Source organism: Erythrolamprus reginae, chromosome 3 (assembly GCF_031021105.1).
Source record: "Erythrolamprus reginae isolate rEryReg1 chromosome 3, rEryReg1.hap1, whole genome shotgun sequence".
Lineage (NCBI taxonomy): Eukaryota > Metazoa > Chordata > Lepidosauria > Squamata > Dipsadidae > Erythrolamprus > Erythrolamprus reginae.
The window spans coordinates 148,656,259-148,676,472 of record NC_091952.1 but is presented as its reverse complement, the minus strand read 5'-3'; the positions used below and the strand labels follow the sequence as shown (position 1 = coordinate 148,676,472).

General features: G+C 36.7%; 1 protein-coding gene across 1 annotated transcript in view; it reads right to left on the bottom strand.

Annotated features, from left to right (window-relative positions):
- The window catches only part of XRN2 (5'-3' exoribonuclease 2), an 89,540-nt gene that overhangs the window by 14,123 nt on the left and 55,203 nt on the right, over positions 1–20,214 (bottom strand). Inside the window, exons 22-27 of the mRNA XM_070747007.1 lie at positions 19,663–19,760; positions 19,464–19,543; positions 15,185–15,241; positions 5,976–6,044; positions 5,687–5,821; positions 2,884–3,023 (exon numbers count right to left, since the gene is read on the bottom strand). Of these exons, the coding sequence (XP_070603108.1) occupies positions 2,884–3,023; positions 5,687–5,821; positions 5,976–6,044; positions 15,185–15,241; positions 19,464–19,543; positions 19,663–19,760 (579 nt within the window). The remainder of the gene's footprint in view (positions 1–2,883; positions 3,024–5,686; positions 5,822–5,975; positions 6,045–15,184; positions 15,242–19,463; positions 19,544–19,662; positions 19,761–20,214) is intronic.

Below are 20,214 nucleotides of genomic sequence, written 5' to 3'. Positions count from 1 at the left end.
GGAAAGTTACGTAAGGTTCAGATACAATATACTTATACTGCTCTCAAAAAGAAGCAACAAAAATGAATAAAATAATTAAGTAAAAAAACCCCTAATAATAATAATAATAATAATAATAAACAGACGATCCAAAGTGCAGACTCTGTAAAGAAACAGATGAAACAATAGATCACATAATCAGCTGCTGCAAAAAGATCGCACAGACTGACTACAAGCATAGTAGACACGATGCTGTGGCACAGATGATCCACTGGAACTTGTGCCGGAACTACCATTTACCAGTGGCAAAGAACTGGTGGGATCATAAGCCCGAAAAAGTGGTCAAAAATGAGCAAGCAAAACTACTGTGGGACTTCCAACTTCAGACTGACCGAATTCTGAAGTATAACACACCAGACATCCTGATTATGGAGAAAAATAAAGTATGGATCATCGACATCGCAATCCCAGGAAAGGTGCAGAATTGAGGAGAAGCAGCTAGAGAAATTAGTGAAATACGAAGATCTAAAAATCGAGCTGCAATGACTCTGGCATAAGCCAGTGAAAGTGGTCCCAGTGGTACTTGATATGCTGGGCGCAGTCAAAAAGTCAAATGTCTCAGCAGACATTTGAAAACCATTGGAATTGACAAAATCTCCATCTGTCAATTGCAAAAGGCCGCTTTACTAGGATCGGCAAACATAACTCGCCACTACATCACGCAGTCCTAGGTGCTTGGGAAGCGCCCAACTGGTGATGGAATACGAAATCCAGCATAGTGATCTCGTTTGCTGTGTTATATATAATAACCTGAACTGCATCTATGTCCTTGCTGGACCTGTCTTTGGATTAGGCAGAAGAGGAAGGCGCGCCAAGGGCATTTAATCCTGGAGGGTGACTGCAGCAGTACTGTAGCTAAGAGCTTTCCTTTGTCTGAGGCAGATCTAGCAAAGTCAGCAAGGTCTTCCATGCACCCATTGATAGCCTCTCAGATTCTGAAATTCAGCCCACTCTTCCACCCTTCCCCCATCCTAAGCAGAGACATGCTCAAAAGCATCAAAGGTCAGGCAGGAGAGTTGAATTGAAGGAATCCTATATCCCAGCTAAGCATTTGCATGGAGGCTCAGTTTGGCTTGGCTTATTTATTGGTTTCCCTCTCTAAGACAAAACACTGAGAACAACTTTTCAAGTCTTGGCATTTTGGGGTTCACCTTGTTGTGTCATGTGGTGTCTGAATTCTGCCTGACCATGTCTCCTTTCTTTTCGTTTGGATATGTTGCTTGTTTATTGGATTCCTGGACTCAACCCCTGCCAAGGATGTGATTGCATTTGTTCTTTTTGTCCTATGATCATGGTAAAAAAATGAATCTTTTCCTCTAAAAGTTTTATCTAAACCTTGCTACTGCTGCACTAAGGAAAAATCCAGATTGCTGTCTTGATTAACAGTCAGTAGTGCTAACAAAGAGAAGTCAGTTGCAGAGCATGACAAAAAACATGCATCTTGCAGTTTCAGTAATCCAATCCAAGTAAGCACTAATCTGAACCCAATCAGCATACTTTCCATACATGTTTATCCCAAAACATGAAAATCAGACCTGAAGCAACAGAACAATTTGGACAACTCTTAACCAAATCACAATCACTTAGATTAGAGGTGTCAAACTCAAGGCCGGTGGGATGCTTAGATGTGGAAACAGCAAAGAACCGTCCCGTGATCCCCCTGCCAGGAAATGTGGTCCTCCATTTTCACTGGCAGAGGGTTACAGGGCATCGTTGCAGCTAAAAACGGAGCTCAGGAGCCTATTTTCACTGGCAGATCGCTTGGGCCACCACAGGCGCCCCGATACGAGTGATGTCAAGCTAGCCACACCCATTTGATCTCACGTCCCCTAGATCAAACACAATCCTGCTGCAGACCTCAATGAAATAGAGTTTGACATCCCTGGTTTAGACCAACAATCAAGAAGTAAACAATACCCCAATCAAAGAACTACCAATGCAGAAAATATTTAATAACAAGGACCCATCAAGAATATTCCCAGCAACACTGACAGGACAAGCCACTAATATATAAAAATTAAAGCAAGCCCTACTGGTTTTTGGCACTGACAATGTTACATAGTTTGTAATGAAATGTCTGCAATGAAACCAGCAAGTTCAGAGAGCACCAAGGACTCACATTAGCTTATTTGTAACATTCTATGATCTTTCATGGAACTGAAAGTTCCTTTCAAAGTATCAGCAGCTATCAAGAATGAGAGAGAGGTACTGCCTCTCTAAAATTCGAACTCTTTGTTTGCTACAAAGCTAAGCTCCATTTCATACTGAATAAGTTGAATTATTAATGTACCTTAAATTGAAAACTTTCTTAGAGTTTTACTCCAAAAGTATTTTAATAAATTTGATAAAAATCAAACCCCCCCCAAAAAATCAAATTTTTTAATTAAAAAAAAATCATCAATTTTATCCAATCTGATATTAATCAAATTTAGCTTGCTGAGTGAATGCAACCAAATGAATTGTGTGAACACAGCCAATTTCTTTTGAAAATTATTTCCTTATCAATGGGGAGAGAGGTATATGCCACCAGATCCATTCTCCGACAACATCTATATTTACTCAAAATTTGCTGAGTTTGATTACCAGCCTTATTTAGAATATGAAGTTGGAAAGCATAATATCAGAGGCCACTGGTGAATTTGTGCTTCAACTGAATGGGAAAATTCTCAGATCATCTTCTCATCCCTAACAGAAGAGAAGCTCTTCTGTGAAGAAATGCTTTTAAATCGCTTAAAACAGACTCAAGAACAAAAAGCTACTATTATGCCTATGACATCAGCAAAAAAGTTTTATTCAACAAAGAAACTTGACAAAGAAGGCAAATGGAAAAAAAAAAATACTTACTTGACAGCAATTTGGGAATCTGATGCTGTGGTCTGCCTAGCAATGATCTATACGTGTTTGCTTGATTGTAAGCCCCAGGGGGGGCAATATTACTGTATAGTCCACTTCCTGATTGTCCTCTGTCCCTAGACATTGAATGTCTATAATGTAGGGAAGAAAAACAAAAGGAAATATTAATTTTCTAGGAAATAAATGAACCCAAAATAAACTGACCTCCGCATCATTCCATGAAGCAGGTGGCTTGCATTTCAGACTAGCACAAATATATATTCCTAAAACTCTGGTCAAACAGAGATATTATGGATGTAGAAATGTATTTATTTATTTTGAATCATGTACAACTGATTGTGGTGGATTAGAACCAGGAAGATCCAGTCCACTTTTAACCATGAACTGGATTATTTTTGGCTCATGGGTTTGCTATTGTTGGAATAAACTAAACAGAGACCCTGTGCCTTGAGCATAGGAAAGACAGGGTATAAATCTAATCATAACTATATGTATATCATGCATGCCCATCACTGTGGGAAACCAATCTCATGTAAGCAGTTTTCTGCACGTTAAAATATATGCAGGCTGATTTTATGAAGTCTTTCCAGAGTAACTAGAAGAAAATAAGATTATCTACACACAGTATAATAATCCATATAACTAAGATTATGTATGGCTCTTTAGGGGAGAAAGAAATCATGATTCCATGATTCCATTTGTCCTACCAAATGAAAAAAAAAGATTTATAAAAAAATATAACAATAGGTATTTCAAAGGATAGTGACTTTTGGGGACATGATTTATCACTCATTTGCTTTCAAGTTTTGCCTTCAAGTTATCCATGATGGTTGTAAGTCATGGTTCTTTTCATGGAATAGGTTCACATATCATGCTCTGACACATACATACAGTATCATCTTTGGAGTATTTGTTTGTTTGATTTTTTTTAATGCCGCCCTTCTCCTTAGACTCAGGGTGGCTTACAACATAGAAACATAGAAGACTGACGGCAGAAAAAGACCTCATGGGTCCATCTAGTCTGCCCTTATACTATTTCTTGTATTTTATCTTAGGATGGATATATGTTTATCCCAGGCATGTTTAAATTCAGTTACTGTGGATTTACCAACCATATCTGCTGGAAGTTTGTTCCAAGGATCTACTACTTTTCAGTGAAATAATATTTTCTCACATTACTTCTAATCTTTCCCCCAACTAACTTCAGATTGTGTCCCCTTGTTCTTGTGTTCACTTTCATATTAAAAACACTTCCGTCCTGAACCTTATTTAACTCTTTAACATATTTAAATGTTTAGATCATGTCCCCACTTTTCCTTCTGTCCTCCAGACTATACAGATTGAGTTCATTAAGTCTTTCCTGATACGTTTTATGCTTAAGACCTTCCACCATTCTTGTAGCCCGTCTTTGGACCCATTCAATTTTTTCAATATCTTTTTGTAGGTGAGGTCTCCAGAACTGAACACAGTATTCCAAATGTGGTCTCACCAGCGCTCTATATAAGGGGATCACAATCTCCCTCTTCCTGCTTGTTATACCTCTAGCTATGCAGCCAAGCATCCTACTTGCTTTTCCTACTGCCCGACCACACTGCTCACCCATTTTGAGACTGTCAGAAATCACTACCCCAAAATCCTTCTCTTCTGAAGTTTTTGCTAACACTGAACTGCCAATGCAATACTCAGATTGAGGATTCCTTTTCCCCAAGTGCATTATTTTACATTTGGAAACATTAAACTGCAGTTTCCATTGCTTTGACCATTTATCTAGTAAAGCTAAATCATTTACCATATTACAGACTCCTCCAGGAATATCAACCCTATTGCACACTTTAGAGTCATCGGCAAATAGGCAAACCTTCCCTACCAAACCTTCCCCTATGTTACTCACAAACATATTAAAAAGAATAGGACCCAGAACAGACCCTTGTGGCACACCGCTTGTAACCTGTCTCTGCTCAGAATACTGGCCATTAACAATAACTCTCTGATGTCTATGCTTCAGCCAGCTTGAAATCCACTGAACTATCCAGGGATTAAGTCCAATCTTCACTAATTTATCTATCAGCTCTTTATGTGGAACCGTATTAAAGGCTTTGCTGAAGTCCAGATAGGTAATATCCACGGCACCACCTTGATCCAACACCTTTGTGACGTAGTCAAAGAAATCAATGAGATTAGTCTGACATGATTTGCCTTCAGTAAAGCCATGCTGATTTGGCTCCAATAAGTTATTGTTTTTTAGGTGCTGATTTATCCTCTTTTTGAATAGAGTCTCCATCATTTTAACTATAACTGATGTCAAGCTAACTGGCCTGTAGTTACCAGCTTCTTCTCTACTGCCCTTCTTGCGGATAGGCACAATACTGGCCATTCTCCAATCCTCAGGAACATCTCCTGTTAACAGGGATTGGTTAAACAAATCAGTCAGGGGCGTAGCAATGACAGATCTGAGTTCTTTAAGAACTCTGGGGTGGATGCCATCTGGACCCAACATGTTAGCAATAGGGAATAAGTAAAATAAGCATATTATAAAGAACCATATAACAGATTTCCTCGAAAACTAGAGGGTGGGGGCTTGCTTTTCACACACACAAGATGATTTGAAATGCTCCTTTGCACCAAGCAGACCGATCAAAATCTTAGGAAACCAAAGAAAAAAAATAAGGCAAAAGCAGTTGAACAGTTGAATGGTCACTAAACAAACCGTTGTAAGTTGATGATTACCTATATGAGTAAATAAATGTAGATGAATAATACTAATTAATAACCAATAAAGCTCATAACTACTTACCCTAATGTTCTGAATGCTGACTGGTCCAAGTGAACCTGTCTCCTATCACGGTTAAAGCCAAGCTGTGGCTTCCAAGGTCTGCCATCATTGTTAGTTTTCTCCCAGTCACCTGGCTTCAGAACTGCTGCAGGTTTTCTGATTGTTAAGACAAAAATATTTAGTATAATTTTTTAGTATGTGTCTGAACAACAGAAGAGACCAGAGTCATCGGGTCCAAATTTCAGCATAGCTACTTACATTCTATTATCTAGTAAATGGTTCAGAAATATTTTGAAAAAAAAATACTTACTTTGCCCCAGATAATACAACTGCCTTAAAAATATAGTCTTCTTGGAATTGTGGATCTTTAAAGTTGATACTGGGAACAAAAAAAAATTGAAACAATTGTGAAGTTTTAATAAGACTAATAATCCAGATTTAATAATCCAGTTCTCACTATTTCATCTCGTTTTAAGATAAACATTTAAGCAAATTAATCAGAGATCAAGTCAAACATATCTCTTGCAAAGACAAATGTGTCTTGGTTTACTTGCTCTTTATTTTGTAAGGAAATCCAAGGTGTTTATCAGTGGACAATATCTCTAATATGATGTGTAAAATGCCACGAACTAATAGTTAATAAATGATATAATACCATGCAGATGCTTTTCATTCAATTGCATGTAGAGAAATTTTACAGCACATACATAGTCTTCATCTCAGAGTTATTCTCATAATATACTACTGTCAATTATACTGGCAGAGCCAACAGATACAACGATCCAAAATGGATCTATTTCTTAAGCTCATTTGCCCAAGGATTCTGACCATCTTAAAACAGATGGCTGGTGAAATAAGAAAAAAATTCTTTTCAAGCAAAAACATGAAAGGGATATGCAGAAACACAAACAAGAACATAATTTAAGGAATCCACCAGGATCAATCTTAGCATACTTTAGATCAAATATTGGTTCAAAAATATGCACGCATTTTGAAAAATTTAGAGGAGAAATGCCATCCTTTAAAAATGCTAATGTCTTTGCAAATTGAATATGGGTCACCAAATAGCAGGCACATGCATTTTTCAAGTGAAAAACAGGAATTGGGTACCCATGGCACACAACTCCATTTTTTTAATATTACCCTCTAAATGTGTCACAATTTGGAGATAGAATCTTCTGCTATTTAAGAACCTTCCCTCACCCCCTCACCAAAAGCCTGGAAAAATAGGGATGCTATAAAGGATTGGATAAGTCTGAGACAGAACTAATTCTCATCAGAAAAAGGTCTTGTGCGAGTTCAGCAATAACACTTGGCTTATTTTTTATGGATCTAATAATTTGAAATTAATGAAGCATGCCATTTTTGAGTCACAAGGTAAAAAGCCTTAAAAGATTAATTACCCTATTTTTTGGAATATAAGAGAGGGCCAAACTTGGGTGCATCTTATACACTGAATGTAGCCCCACCCAGCTTACCTCCACCCTTTGGCCTCTGTCTTCCAGTAATTTACCTCCTTGCAGCAAACAGAACAGAGCCTGTTAAGCCAAGCAACTGATTATCAGCTTCTCAACCCTCAGTTGATTGAAGCTGCAGGCAGGCTACATGCTAAAACTGAAAGTGAAACTAAAGCTGCAAGGAGGCAAATTGCTGGGAGATAGAGGCAGAATTTTATTTCCTTGTGCTAATCAGGTTGCTGAAATTGGATGCAAGGAGATAAGTCAATAACTATAAACGTCTGTACACTTATTTTTTTAAAGACTGCTTAATTATGTTAGACAATGGAGCAAAATGAAGAAGCTTTTTAAAATAAATGCTTGGTCTGAAGAGGCCCAGTGCTTTTGTATCTTCTTTTAAATAGCAAATAATAATGTATACTTCCAGAAAGCCACATCAAATTTAACAGCCTGAAATCTTCGGAGAGGGGTGGCATACAAATCTAATAAACTATAACTATAACAGTGTCCTTCTTTAGTATTAAGATAAAGCAACTGAGTTAAAACTTGACTTAGTCATGTTTGGTGTAGATCTATTTAAATAATTGGGAGGAATTAGTTGACTAGATAAACAAAAAATGTTGGCATTAACATTCTGTCATAAAGTACATTCCTCCAATTCTTTGCTATTTCTATACGTCAGTCACACGTGCACAGAAATACACAGCAAACAGTATACAGTGGTCCCTTGACTTTTGCTTGGGATACGTTCCAAGATTGCCCGTGAAACTCAAATTTCCACTAAGCAGAGATGCTCCCTTCCTTCCTGATTCCCCCTCCCTCCTCCATTCCTAGTTTTAACTACCCCCAGAACCCGCAGGGGCAACGGGGCAGCAAGCTGGGGGCTTTAGCTGCGCTTGCTGCTGGCGTCTCCTAATGGTGGTGACGGCAGCACCGGTGCTCAGGGTCAGGGCAGGTGAAGCTCAAGGCAAGAAGGATCCAGGCCAGGACTTGAAGCCTGGATTCCAGGCCAGTCAGCTTAGGTGGTGGGGGAGAGAAGAGGCGGAGGCGGTGGGTGGCAGTAAGGCTCGGCTTCATGTGGAGCACACCAACGCTCCGAGAATTAAAGGGGGGGATCGGGAGCCTGGGGCGGAAGCGGAACTTTTATTTAAAGAAGCAGGATGGCTGGAGGGGGGAGGGAGGAGAGTTAAAACGCACAGTATTGTACGTCGGGCGGCCACAAGAAAACCCGTGATTTAAAAAAAACATGGAGTATTTTTTAATTAATATTTTTTGAAAACCCGTGGTATAGCCTTTCCGCGAAAGTCAGACCTGTGAAAGTCCAGGGACCACTGTATACCATCTGCACTGTTTTCTGGGAGTCAAACTAATAGGGTGCAGAGGCAGAATTTTTTTCCCTCCCCCAAAACTAAGGTGCGTCTTAATACTCCAAAAAATACGGTAGCTCTCTGATGCACCCTCTCAAACTAGAGAATACATCTATGGAGGATTGGTAACATATGCCTTTAAACATATTTTCATGTTTGCATGTTTTATTTAATATATGCTTTTATTTGTTTTTATATCCTTACAATATAATCTGAAAAAACTAAAACAAGTAGATTTCTTTGTTTTTCATTTACCATTCCTTCAAAATAGAGGCGAAGCAGAGACTATTTTACATGGTATGTATTTCAGGAGATTGTGGGAAACTGCTATAACAGATGTGCCTGTTTGTGTGAGAGCATCATTTACTGTGGCATCAGGGCAGATAAAAAAAAGTACCAACATGTGATCCACACTAGAAGAAAGGTTGTTCAATTGATACAAAAAAACATAATTATACTATCCTACAACCAGTTCAGAATGGAAGTGACTCAATATAGAGGGTCTATTTGGTCACTTGAGGTTGTGCCTGGCAGTAAAGAATTACCTCCTCTTGTTCTAGAGAAGATGAAACACTTATCCCTGTAACAATATACAACATACATAAAAAAGTTTCAGGCAACTAAAAAGTAAGAATAACAGTGGAAGACAGGATGTTCTATCAAAAGTGGGAACTACACAAACATCTTTTTTTCTTCCATTTTCTATTCTAGCAGAACTATTATTAGAATATTTTTTATTTTGCTTATGATAAAGCCTACAGAAATGGGGAATTCCACAGCAAATTCCCTAGCTTTGGCAAAATAATAATAATAATAATAATAATAATAATAATAATAATAATAATAATAATAATAATGAGATTATAGTAATCACTGAGGGGTGTATGGCCACAAATTACTTTGGGAGAGAAGCAGTGGTAATCCTTAACGTGTGATCCAAAATTTTGGACACGACTGAGTCCAGAATTTTGTTTAGAAGTTATTACAGTTTATCCGGCCACCATAATTGTGTTCAAAGATACCAAGTTTTTCCAGGCGAGATCGTTAGAAGAAGGAAGAAAGCTACTTTTCCAATTGGTATTAAATCCAGAGGGAGCAACTCAGAGCCAGGCATCGGTGGACCGGCCAGACCCAGCAGAACAAGAGCTCTCTCTTCAACCATTTCGTGAGGCAGAGCAAAGTAAAGAAGAGAAAATTGCTGTACTTCAAAGAGAGTTGGCTTCGCTTCAAAAGGAGAAGAAAGATGAGCCAAGAATCACTCGTCAGAAGAATAAATAATAATAAACTGAACTGAGTTGACTTGCTAACATGGTATTAAGTTTTTCAACAAATTAATCTTTTTTTGTATCTTTTTTTGGTTGTTCACGCTAGTTAACAAGGGGAGAGGAGGGAAGGAGGGGGGAATCTTTTATTATGCTGTAAAATGGGGGAGAAGGGAGGGCTTTCTGAGGGAACGTAGATCCAAGAGTGCCTCTCAGTAACGGAAGGTTTTTTTCGTTGCCTTCCCCTGGGGGGGGGGAGGTCAGGTTAGAGGCACCAGGGTGGGGATTCATTGCAACAAAAAACAATTTTCCGGTAGGCTCTGTTTTGTTGGAAGGGGAAATGCATTTAGACTATGTAAATGGGTGATTTAGGCCTTTTATCTCTCAATGTAAATGGTCTTTCATCACAGAAAAAGCGATGTAGAATCATGAAGCTGGCTAAAGACAGTAAGGCAGATGTTTTATTCCTCTCAGAAACTCATAAGGGAAGGGAAAAAACAGACAGATTACTTATAAATACTGAGTGTCAAAAAGTTTATGAGTCGAGAGGAACGAATCAAGCAAAAGGAGTAGCTATATTGGTTCACAGAAGAGTGCATTTTCAGTTAAGCAATATTAAGAGGGACAATGACGGCAGAATGTTATTTATTAAGGGGAAAATAAGAAACAAGCTAGTAACTTTAGCGGTCATTTATGCCCCAAATGTAAATGCAAAACAATTCATAATAAATGTAAAATGGAAATTAGATAATTTTGCGGAAGGTATAGTGATTTTAGCAGGCGACTTTAATTTGGAATTAACAACAGGGAAGGGGGAAAAGAAAAAGTTACATTTAAACAAAATTAATATGATGGACCTTCATCAAAACGTAGCCAATAGAGATACTTTCTACTCTGCAAGACATAATAAATTTAGCTGTATAGACTACATGTTAATTAATAAAACAGATAAGGTAAAATTTAAGAAAGCAGAAGTGAAAGCTATCTGGCTATCAGATCATGCTCCTTTGTTAGCTGTGTTAGAGTTAGAGGTTTGTAGTAAACAAAGAATTTGGAGGTACAACCCCATCATCTCAGCAAATGAGGAGAGTAGAATTAAATTACAAAGGGAACTTAATGGATTCTTTTGTACTAATGCAACAGGCGAGATTAAAGAAACAATAGTTTGGGATACACATAAAGCAGTGATGAGGGGTAACTGCATTAGTACGGAAGCTTTCCTTAGGAAATCCTGGGATGCTGAGAGAAATAATTTATTAAAAGAGATAGATTTAATCCAAGAAACCTTAAAAATCACAAGAAATAGAGAATGGAATTTATTACTATCATTCAAGAAAAAGAAATTACAATTACTGGATGAGGAAAGTTGGAATAAAATGAAGATGATTATGAAACATAGAATTAGAAGTTGGAATAATAAATCAATGAAGCAAATGGTACATTATTTGAAAAAAAGAAAAGAGAAATCTTATATTCCTGCTTTAAAAGATAAGGATGGTGTAATAAAACGTAGTAATGTAGAAATGGAAAAAATAATGAGAGATTTTTATGGGGAATTATATAAAAAAGAGCATGTTGTTTCACAAACCTCAGAGATTAAAAAAGAATTAAAGGAAGAGGATAGCCAAATGTTAAATGCAAAAATTACAAGTGAGGAGATATCTAGAGTTATTAAGGGATTGAAACTTGCTAAAGTCCCAGGTCCAGATGGTTTTACTGCTGAATACTACAAAGTGTATATGAATGAATTATTACCATATATGGTGAAATTGTTTAATAATGTAATGGAGACTTTTGAAACTCCACAGACATGGAAAATGTCAAAAATTATAACGGTCCCAAAACCAGATCGTGATTTAATGGATCCTAGTTCCTATCGCCCCATTAGCCTGCTAAATCAGGACTACAAGATATTTATGAAAATATTGGCAAATAGGGTGAATATATTACCAAAAATAATTGGAGAAGATCAATACGGATTTGTGAAAGGAAGGAAAATTTATGAACCAATAAGAAACGTGATCAATGTCTTACACCATTCTACCAGTACCAAAAGGAAATTAAGCATTTTAAAATTAGATGTTTATAAGGCTTTTGACAAAGTTAACCATGATTACATATTTCAATTATGTAAAGACTTAAATATGGGAAACAAATTCTGTAAAGTTATAGAAACAATATATAAGGATAACGTGGCTCAAATTAGAGTAAATGGCAATAGAACAGAAATGGTTAAAATTCAGAATGGAACTAAACAGGGTTGCCCACTATCCCCAATGCTATTTGCATTAGCAATTGAGACATTAGCAAACAAAATTAGAAATGATAAGGAATGGAGAGGCTACCAAATAGGGGAACTTGAATTGAAATTAAACTTATTTGCAGATGGTGCTATAGTGATGTCTGAAACCCCAATTGAAATGATGAAAAGAATAATGATACTACTTCAGGAATTTAAAGATCAATCTGGTCTTAAGGTTAATATAGAAAAATCAGAGATAATATGTTTAAATACTGGCCCTAAAGAGCAAATTGAGATCCAAAAAATTTCAGGATTGAAATTAGGTTGTAAAAAAATGAAATATTTGGGAATTTGGTTATTTAAAAATCCAATAAAAATAACAACGGCCAATTATAACTTAATATGGAAAAAAAATCCAGAAGCAGATTAAAAATTGGAAGGGCAAAAAATTAGGAAGAATGGCTAAGATTAGGGCCCTTAAGATGATGATAATACCAAAGATGATGTATTTGTTTCAGGTTCTACCGGGTAGTTTTCCTGAGGCAAAATTAAGAGAATGGGATAGTAGACTAAATTTTTGGATTGAAGGAGACAAAAAATCCAGAATAAGGAAGCATTGGCAGGTTGCACAAGAGAAAGAGGGAGGGTGGGGCAGCCCATGCTTAGTACTATATAGAAATGCATTTCAAATGGAAAGGTTAATCGAGCTACAGTTATGGGGGGGAAAGAAATGGGTAGAATTAGAAAAAGAAATTAATAACATAAATAACAAAGAACTACTATTTAAAAATTGGAGTAGAATTGAAATCAGTACCTTAAGTGATCCTTTTAAAGCATGTTTAGAAACATGGCTTAAATGGCAGAGGACAAGCGGAATAAAAATATCCAAGTTATCAACGTTACATGGATTAAATATAGGGGACGATGCTAATCTAAGTAGAATTATTAAAATACTAAATAGTAAAGGGGTAACGAGAATTGAACAATTATATGAGAAAGATGGAAGAGTTAGTAGAACCAGATTGGAATGGTGGATCGGTAAACAGAATTGGTTGCAGATCAATGCAATATGTACATATTTAAATAAAAGTGAGAATAAAGAAATCTTCTTACGAGAAGAAAATAGTTTAGAAAAAATAATAAATGAAAAGATAAATGAAAGTAAAGCACAAGCCAGCAAAATATATAGGATGTTATTGGAAAGGGAAGAAGAAGTAGCTAAAAGTTTAACAAGATGTTGGCAGGATGATTTACAAATAGATGAAAGAGAAATGAAAGAAATAATAGAAAATATATATAAGATTAAAAATACGAGAGTTAAAGAGATGAGAAGAAAAATCTTACATAAGTGGTATTATACACCTGTACAAATTGCACACTTCCAGGGGAAAGAGAAGAGCAAATGTTGGCATGGGTATCAGAAAAAAGGAATATTTATGCATATGATCTGGGAGTGTGCAGAAATACAGAAATTCTGGAAGGTAGTCCAGAATGAAATTAATAAAATGTTAAACATTAATTGGATTATTATAAAAGAAACAGCAATTTTAATTAAATATAGGGAATTAGGAGAATTTAAGGAAATTAAAACTGCAGCATTGGAAAGTGCTCAAGCGGTGATAGTTTTAGGATGGAAAGATTCTACAAAATGGACAGTACAAAATTGGTATTGGTATATGGTGGATCACATATATTTTGAAATTATGGAAATAAGATTAAATAATTTTGATGAGAATAAATTAGAGAGGCTGATGGTGCGATGGAACAAGGTAAAAGATTATATGTTAAGTAAAATCTGTGATGTAAATACGAAAAATAAACTACAATCACTCTTTTAGTAAAATTTGCTCAAGATAGAGCCAAGGATTAATAGATAGATAAACAAGTGAAACCTCTTTGAATCCTCTTGTAGGGGTGGTGGGGGTGACGGGGTGTGTGTGTTGTTTGGTGATGGGCACAAGCACTGTGCACTGTTATATGTTTGTTTTTTGTAAACCTATAAAAATCAATAAAAATTATATATATATATATATAAAAAGAAGTTATTACAGTTGTAAGTCGAATCATCATTTGACCAGATTTGAGTTTAGGAACATGAAATGAGAAGCAATGGATCTGTTGGAAGTTGGGAAATTATTTAATATCCTGGTTGAGATGGTTTGCTTTCTTCATCACTGCTCTGATTTAGAAGGACAAGACAGCAAATGCAACATGGGGCAAGTACAGCATAAGCAAGAACAACCAACTAGGTTTACACGCTCCCTTGAAATGCTCTGCGGAGTTGCTATGGCCATATACAATTTTCACTGCCTTTTCTTCCCAAAAGCTCAAAGGGAAAAGTCAGGATTTTCTTTTATATCAAAGGCAGACCAAAGTATAGCTATTCTGAAACCTCTAAATGTGTAAGAGGGAACCCAGCTTCTAATGTCTACCTAACATTCTTCATGAAAACAGCCTGCTGGCAGCCTGATCCCTTGGCAATCTGATCTTGGCAGCCATTTTCCTTCCCACCAAAGAATTATTGTGGGACGCAAGCAAAGACTAAAGGATCATTTTGTCTGAATAAACTTTACCGTAGCCATCTCAAAGAAGAAAGGAATTGTTTTTTCCTATAGCTTCAGGAAAACATTGTTTTAGCAATTAAAATGGAAGGCACACTTCAGTCCCACAATAAATATATTTCCTTTGACAGAGGATGATAGAAAAAATAACCACATCATTCAGGAGGCAAAGCTCTATATATACATGAGTTGTTTCCTGACATGAACTAAACAAGGCCAGAGAAGTGAATGATCTATGGATTACAATTAATGAACTCTTGCATAGATTCTCTTAGAATCATTCATGTTATTTCATAGGATTCACTAGTGTAATCTTATGTGGAATACAGAAAGTAAATAAATATACAGCAGGATTATGAAGTTACATATGACAAGATAAAGCCAGAGATAGGCTTCTAATCACCGTCCGTGTATGAGACTAGCAAAGGAATGTATGGAAGTGAGATCATAATTACAGAATGCATGTTATTTTCTAAGGTTTAACATTTCAGTTGACTGTGAACCCAAAACACCAAAAGCCTGTAATATAAGGGGGTCACCTCTATTTTCTTTTCTACTTTCTGTGACACAGTTAGATGATAAACCAGATTGATAAAAGATGGTAGACTATAACCTGAATTTATAATTTACCTTATTGCAGAATTCTGTGTCAGATCACGCAGCAGCGGTACAGGAGATGGCACTGATCTAATGGTTAAGGGAAAATGTAAAACCTGTTCATTTCAACATAAAAAACCTTCAGAATTGTAGAGAATGGTGGAACACAAATATAAATTGTCAATGGCCATAATCCAGAACATTTTCCTTTTGTGTAGAAGGACATTTAAGTGGTCTAACCAACATAAAATGTACAAATATTTTAACATTCCTGAGATAAAATTATCAGGCAGCATGGCTTTAAGTGTGTGCTGCTACAGAAAGATTAAAAGCAATAGCAATTTGCCTCAATTCAAGCGAGGAAAACTAGCGAGGGAACTAATACTGAAATTAATGTTTCAAAATGTCAGGTCTGTGATATATCATATCAAACTAGTGCACAAAGTGGAATAATCAACATTTATTTTTAAACCAGAACAGGAAAAGAAATAATTTAATAAAAACAGAGCACTTAGTACCAGAGCTTCACATCAATTCAAGTTAGCTATTTCTTCCTCTATTATTATTTTCAATCTTCTTCTGCTAGGGTATTGTGTAAGTGCAGGGTCTACTTTAAGTCCTATCTTCAATCCTATGCTCATAGTCTCATTTATCTTTAGTCTATTTGACCATTAACCCTCTCAGCAAATTTTATAAACCACACTTTCTCAATATATATTATAAACAATTTTCTTGTATTATGGCTTAATGACATCTTTTTTCTATTTTCTATTTTGAATTTCCTGCTTTTTGTTTAAAAATCACATTGTTTATACAGTGTTCCCTCGATTTTCGCGGGTTCAAACTTCGTGAAAAGTCTATACCACGGTTTTTCAAAAATATTAATTAAAAAATACTTTGCGTTTCCCCCCCCCCCATACCACGGTTTTTCCTACCCGATGACGTCATATGTCATCACCAAACTTTCGTCCACCTTTAATAAATATTTTTTTTAATAAACTTTAATAAAGAAACATGGTGAGTAATAATCTAAATGGTTGCTAAGGGAATGGGAAATGGCAATTTAGGGGTTTAAAGTGTTAAGGGATGGCTTGTGATACTGTTCCTAGCCAAAAATAGTGTATTTACTTCCGCATCTCTACTTCGCGGAAATTCGACTTTCGCGGGCGGTCTCGGAACGCATCCCCCACGAAAATTGAGGGAACACTGTATATACTCACTAATTTATATTATATAATATTTATAATATTAAAGTACCAAAAGATAGATTTTTTATATATATTTATATTATTAAAGCACCAAAATTTTAATTGGATAAAACAATGCATCATAGGGCAAATTTTTTATCAACAAAGATACCACAAATGGGCTAACCTACAGAATACAAGAACCTATTCCTCCCAAGAGAATGAAATTTGAGAAAGTTACGACTGCTTCAGTGTTTCTGGACTGCTGCAGTCATATTTTTAATGTTGACAATTTCTAGTCCAGTAATCCATTTCCCCACCACCACCTTCCCAGTTGCAGCCACTTGTCTGCCTGCTAGGAAGGAGGGAGGGAGGGAAGAAGGAAGGAAGGAAGGAAAAAAAGAAGGAAGAGGAAGGAAGGGCTCTTGTTACCCATCCACTCAGGCAGCAATTAGAGACTCATGTCAAACTTCCTATCACAGTGATGGTGAACCTAGGGCATGGGTGCCACAGATGGCACGCGGAGCCATATCTGCTGGCACACGAGCCGTTGCCCTAGCTCATCTCCAACAGCATGTGTGTGCCGGCCAGCTGATTTTTGGCTTGCAGAGGCTCTGGGAAGGTGTTTTTGGCTTCCAGAGAGCCTCCAGGGAGATGAGGGAGAAAATTTTAACCCTCCTCTGACTCTAGGGAAGCTTTTGGAGCCTGGGGAGGGCGAAACGCAAGCCTACTGAGCCCACCGGAAACAGGCCATTTCCAGCCTCCAAAAGGCTTCCGGGGGGCAGAGAAGCTGTTTTCGCCCTCTGCAGGCATTGAAATATGGATGTGGGCACTCTCGCATGCGCGATAGTGCACGCACGTTCTTTCGGCACCTGAGGAAAAAAAGGTTCACCATCACTTCCCTATCACATTCTCAGAATAAATTCCAAGCTTTCTCAGAAACCCTGCTGAACCCATCAGTTTGATGGGGGGGGGGGGGAGAATAATCAAATAAATCCTCTTTTCTATGAAAGGGGGCAGTACTACCAAGCCAGAAGCAATCAGAAGACATTCTAACTATTGGAAGTATTGATGTAAAATCCTTCATTCCCTCATCACATTTTATCCTGAAACAAACATTAGCTCTAACATGCATCCCTTGTTATATGTTAAGCCTTCAAATAATTTGGATTACCGTATATACTCGAGTATAAGCCGACCCGAGTATAAGCCGAGGCACCAATTTTTGCCACAAAAACTGGGAAAACGTATTGACCCGAGTATAAGCCGAGGTTAGAAAATGCAGTGGCTACTGGTAACTTATAAAAATGGAAAACAATAAAATTACATTAATTGAGACATGTTTTAGAATATTTATTTTAAAGAAAACCAGTAAACTAGCTCTGTAAATTTAAAAGAGGGTAAACAAATTAACAATATTAACAATAAATTAAAAAGTAAAAAAAGTAGCTCGATCAGGAACAAAGCTAAAACCTAAGAGTTAAAATCCTTCAAAACTGGATTCCTTCTCATCATTAATTGGATTTACATTATTGTTCTGTTTTTATATATGCTGTGAGCCACCCTGAGTCCTTGGAGAGGGATTGCATACAAATCCAATTAAATAAACAAACAAACAAACAAACAAACAAACAAATAAGTGTATCCAAAGAAGAGCTTCAGCATTAGCTGCTGTGAGGTTATCAGCATAGAAAACCAAATAGATAGATAGATAGATAGATAGATAGATAGATAGATAGATAGATATAGATAGAAAGATAGATAGATAGATATAGATAGAAAGATAGATAGACAGACAGACAGACAGAAAAATAGATAGATAGATAGATAGATAGAAATAGATAGATAGATAGATAGATAGATAGATAGATAGAGATAGAAAGATAGATAGACAGACAGACAGACAGACAGAAAAATAGATAAGATAGATAGATAGATAGATAGATAGAAAAATAGTTAGATAGAAAAATAGATAGATAGAAATAGATACAGATAGATAGATAGATGATAGATAGATAGATAGATAGATAGATAGATATAGATAGAAAGATAGACAGACAGACATATAGAAAAATAGATAGATAGATAGAAAGAAATAGATACAGATAGATAGATAGATAGAAAAATAGATAGATAGAAAAATAGATAGATAGAAAGATAGACAGATAGAAAAAGAATTCCTGTCTAGCTCTGCCTCATAACACATTATTAGATCCTATCCAAGCAAGGACAGCAACTACCACAAAATACCATTTTTTAAACAGTTTAAATCCTTTCAAAGGAGGGGGAGGAGAATTTGACAGCAGGGGGCCTTTTTAATCCGACTCACCATTGCAAATGGCTGCCTCTTTTGCTTGAGCCAGGGAGAGGAACTACGGCATGCAGAGAGGACAAAAGCTGGTGCCTCCTCGCTCTGGCTCAAGCAATGGCGCCCTCGTGTGGTGACTTTGTCAATGACCCGAGTATAAGCCGAGGCTGTGTTTTTCAGCCCATTTTTGGGACTAAAAAACTCGGCTTATACTCGAGTATATACGGTATGTTCATGATTGCCATAAACTCTTGAAGTATCTGGATACCACACTGCTCCTGAGTAGACCGAAGTCCCAAAGAATAAGAGGATTTACTGCCAACCTGGAAACAAAACCAGTTCCATTAGCAACATACTCTTGGAAGATAATTAAAACTCTATTCTTCCATAGGATTTTGACTGGTCAATATGAATGTTGCCAAGGTTGTATTCTTATATTTATAGTGCAATGCAAATATTGTAACTGTTGCACAATTGCTGTGAACTGCCAAGAGGTTCAAGATGTAGAGACACAATCAATCCATCCATCCATCAAGCAAACCATCCATCCCATCCATCATTTAGAGATTTCCCACATGGGATAGTATTTGGGGTTTTGGGAGGGATGGTCTTTTACAATCTTTATTTTTACAAATGTATAAACTTCTCTCCAATCTTCACATCCACAGATGATCTTCTTCATTATTCTCCTTCTAATAATACTAGATTTTAAAAAATTCCTTGATAATGAATAAAACAAATCAGTCTTATCATATATGGAATAAATTAACCATTAGCAATTTGTCAGCAAACTAACTGCAGTATAAGCTGTACTTACTCATCTGGAAGGATGGGATATTCATTCAAGGTGAACTTTCCCTGTATTCCATGACACAATTCAGGGGGCATATCTACTGGCTATTGAGGAGTAAAAAAAAAATCCTGATTAACTCAACTTAACCAAAATAGCTCCAACGATGATTATGCAATTGAGACATATTTAATTTTGTACATCTAACATGTTGGACAAGACATACCTCTTTTTCATTAGACTTATATAGTTCAAGAATGAAGTCACAAAGCTGATGATGTTTCCCAACGAAAAGGATATCCCCACCAAGACTATTTCTTCTGACTATAAAATAAAATAAAGTAATAATACTTACTTCATCATGAAATGTCTAAAAGAAGACAGACATAGTAAAAGTAACACACAGTTTCTGGTATGTATTTGCAATAGAGCACAAAACATCATTTAGAATATTGTAACACATTTGCCTTGTTGGTGTGTGCCTAGTTTACAGTGTAGTTCAATTACATTATGCTTTGGCAGGAGAACAACATTTACTATTCTTAAAAATAATTTCTGTTTCTTCATCACTGAGATAGTGATAGTGAGCCGGGGTGGCGCAGCAGGTAGAGTGTTGTACTGCAAGCCACTAAAGCTGACTTGTAGATCTGAAGGTCAGCGGTTCAAATCTCATCACCGGCTCAAGGTTGACTCAGCCTTTCATCCTTCCGAGGTGGGTAAAATGAGGACCCGGATTGTGGGGGCAATAGCCTTGCTCTGTTAAAAAAGTGCTATTGCT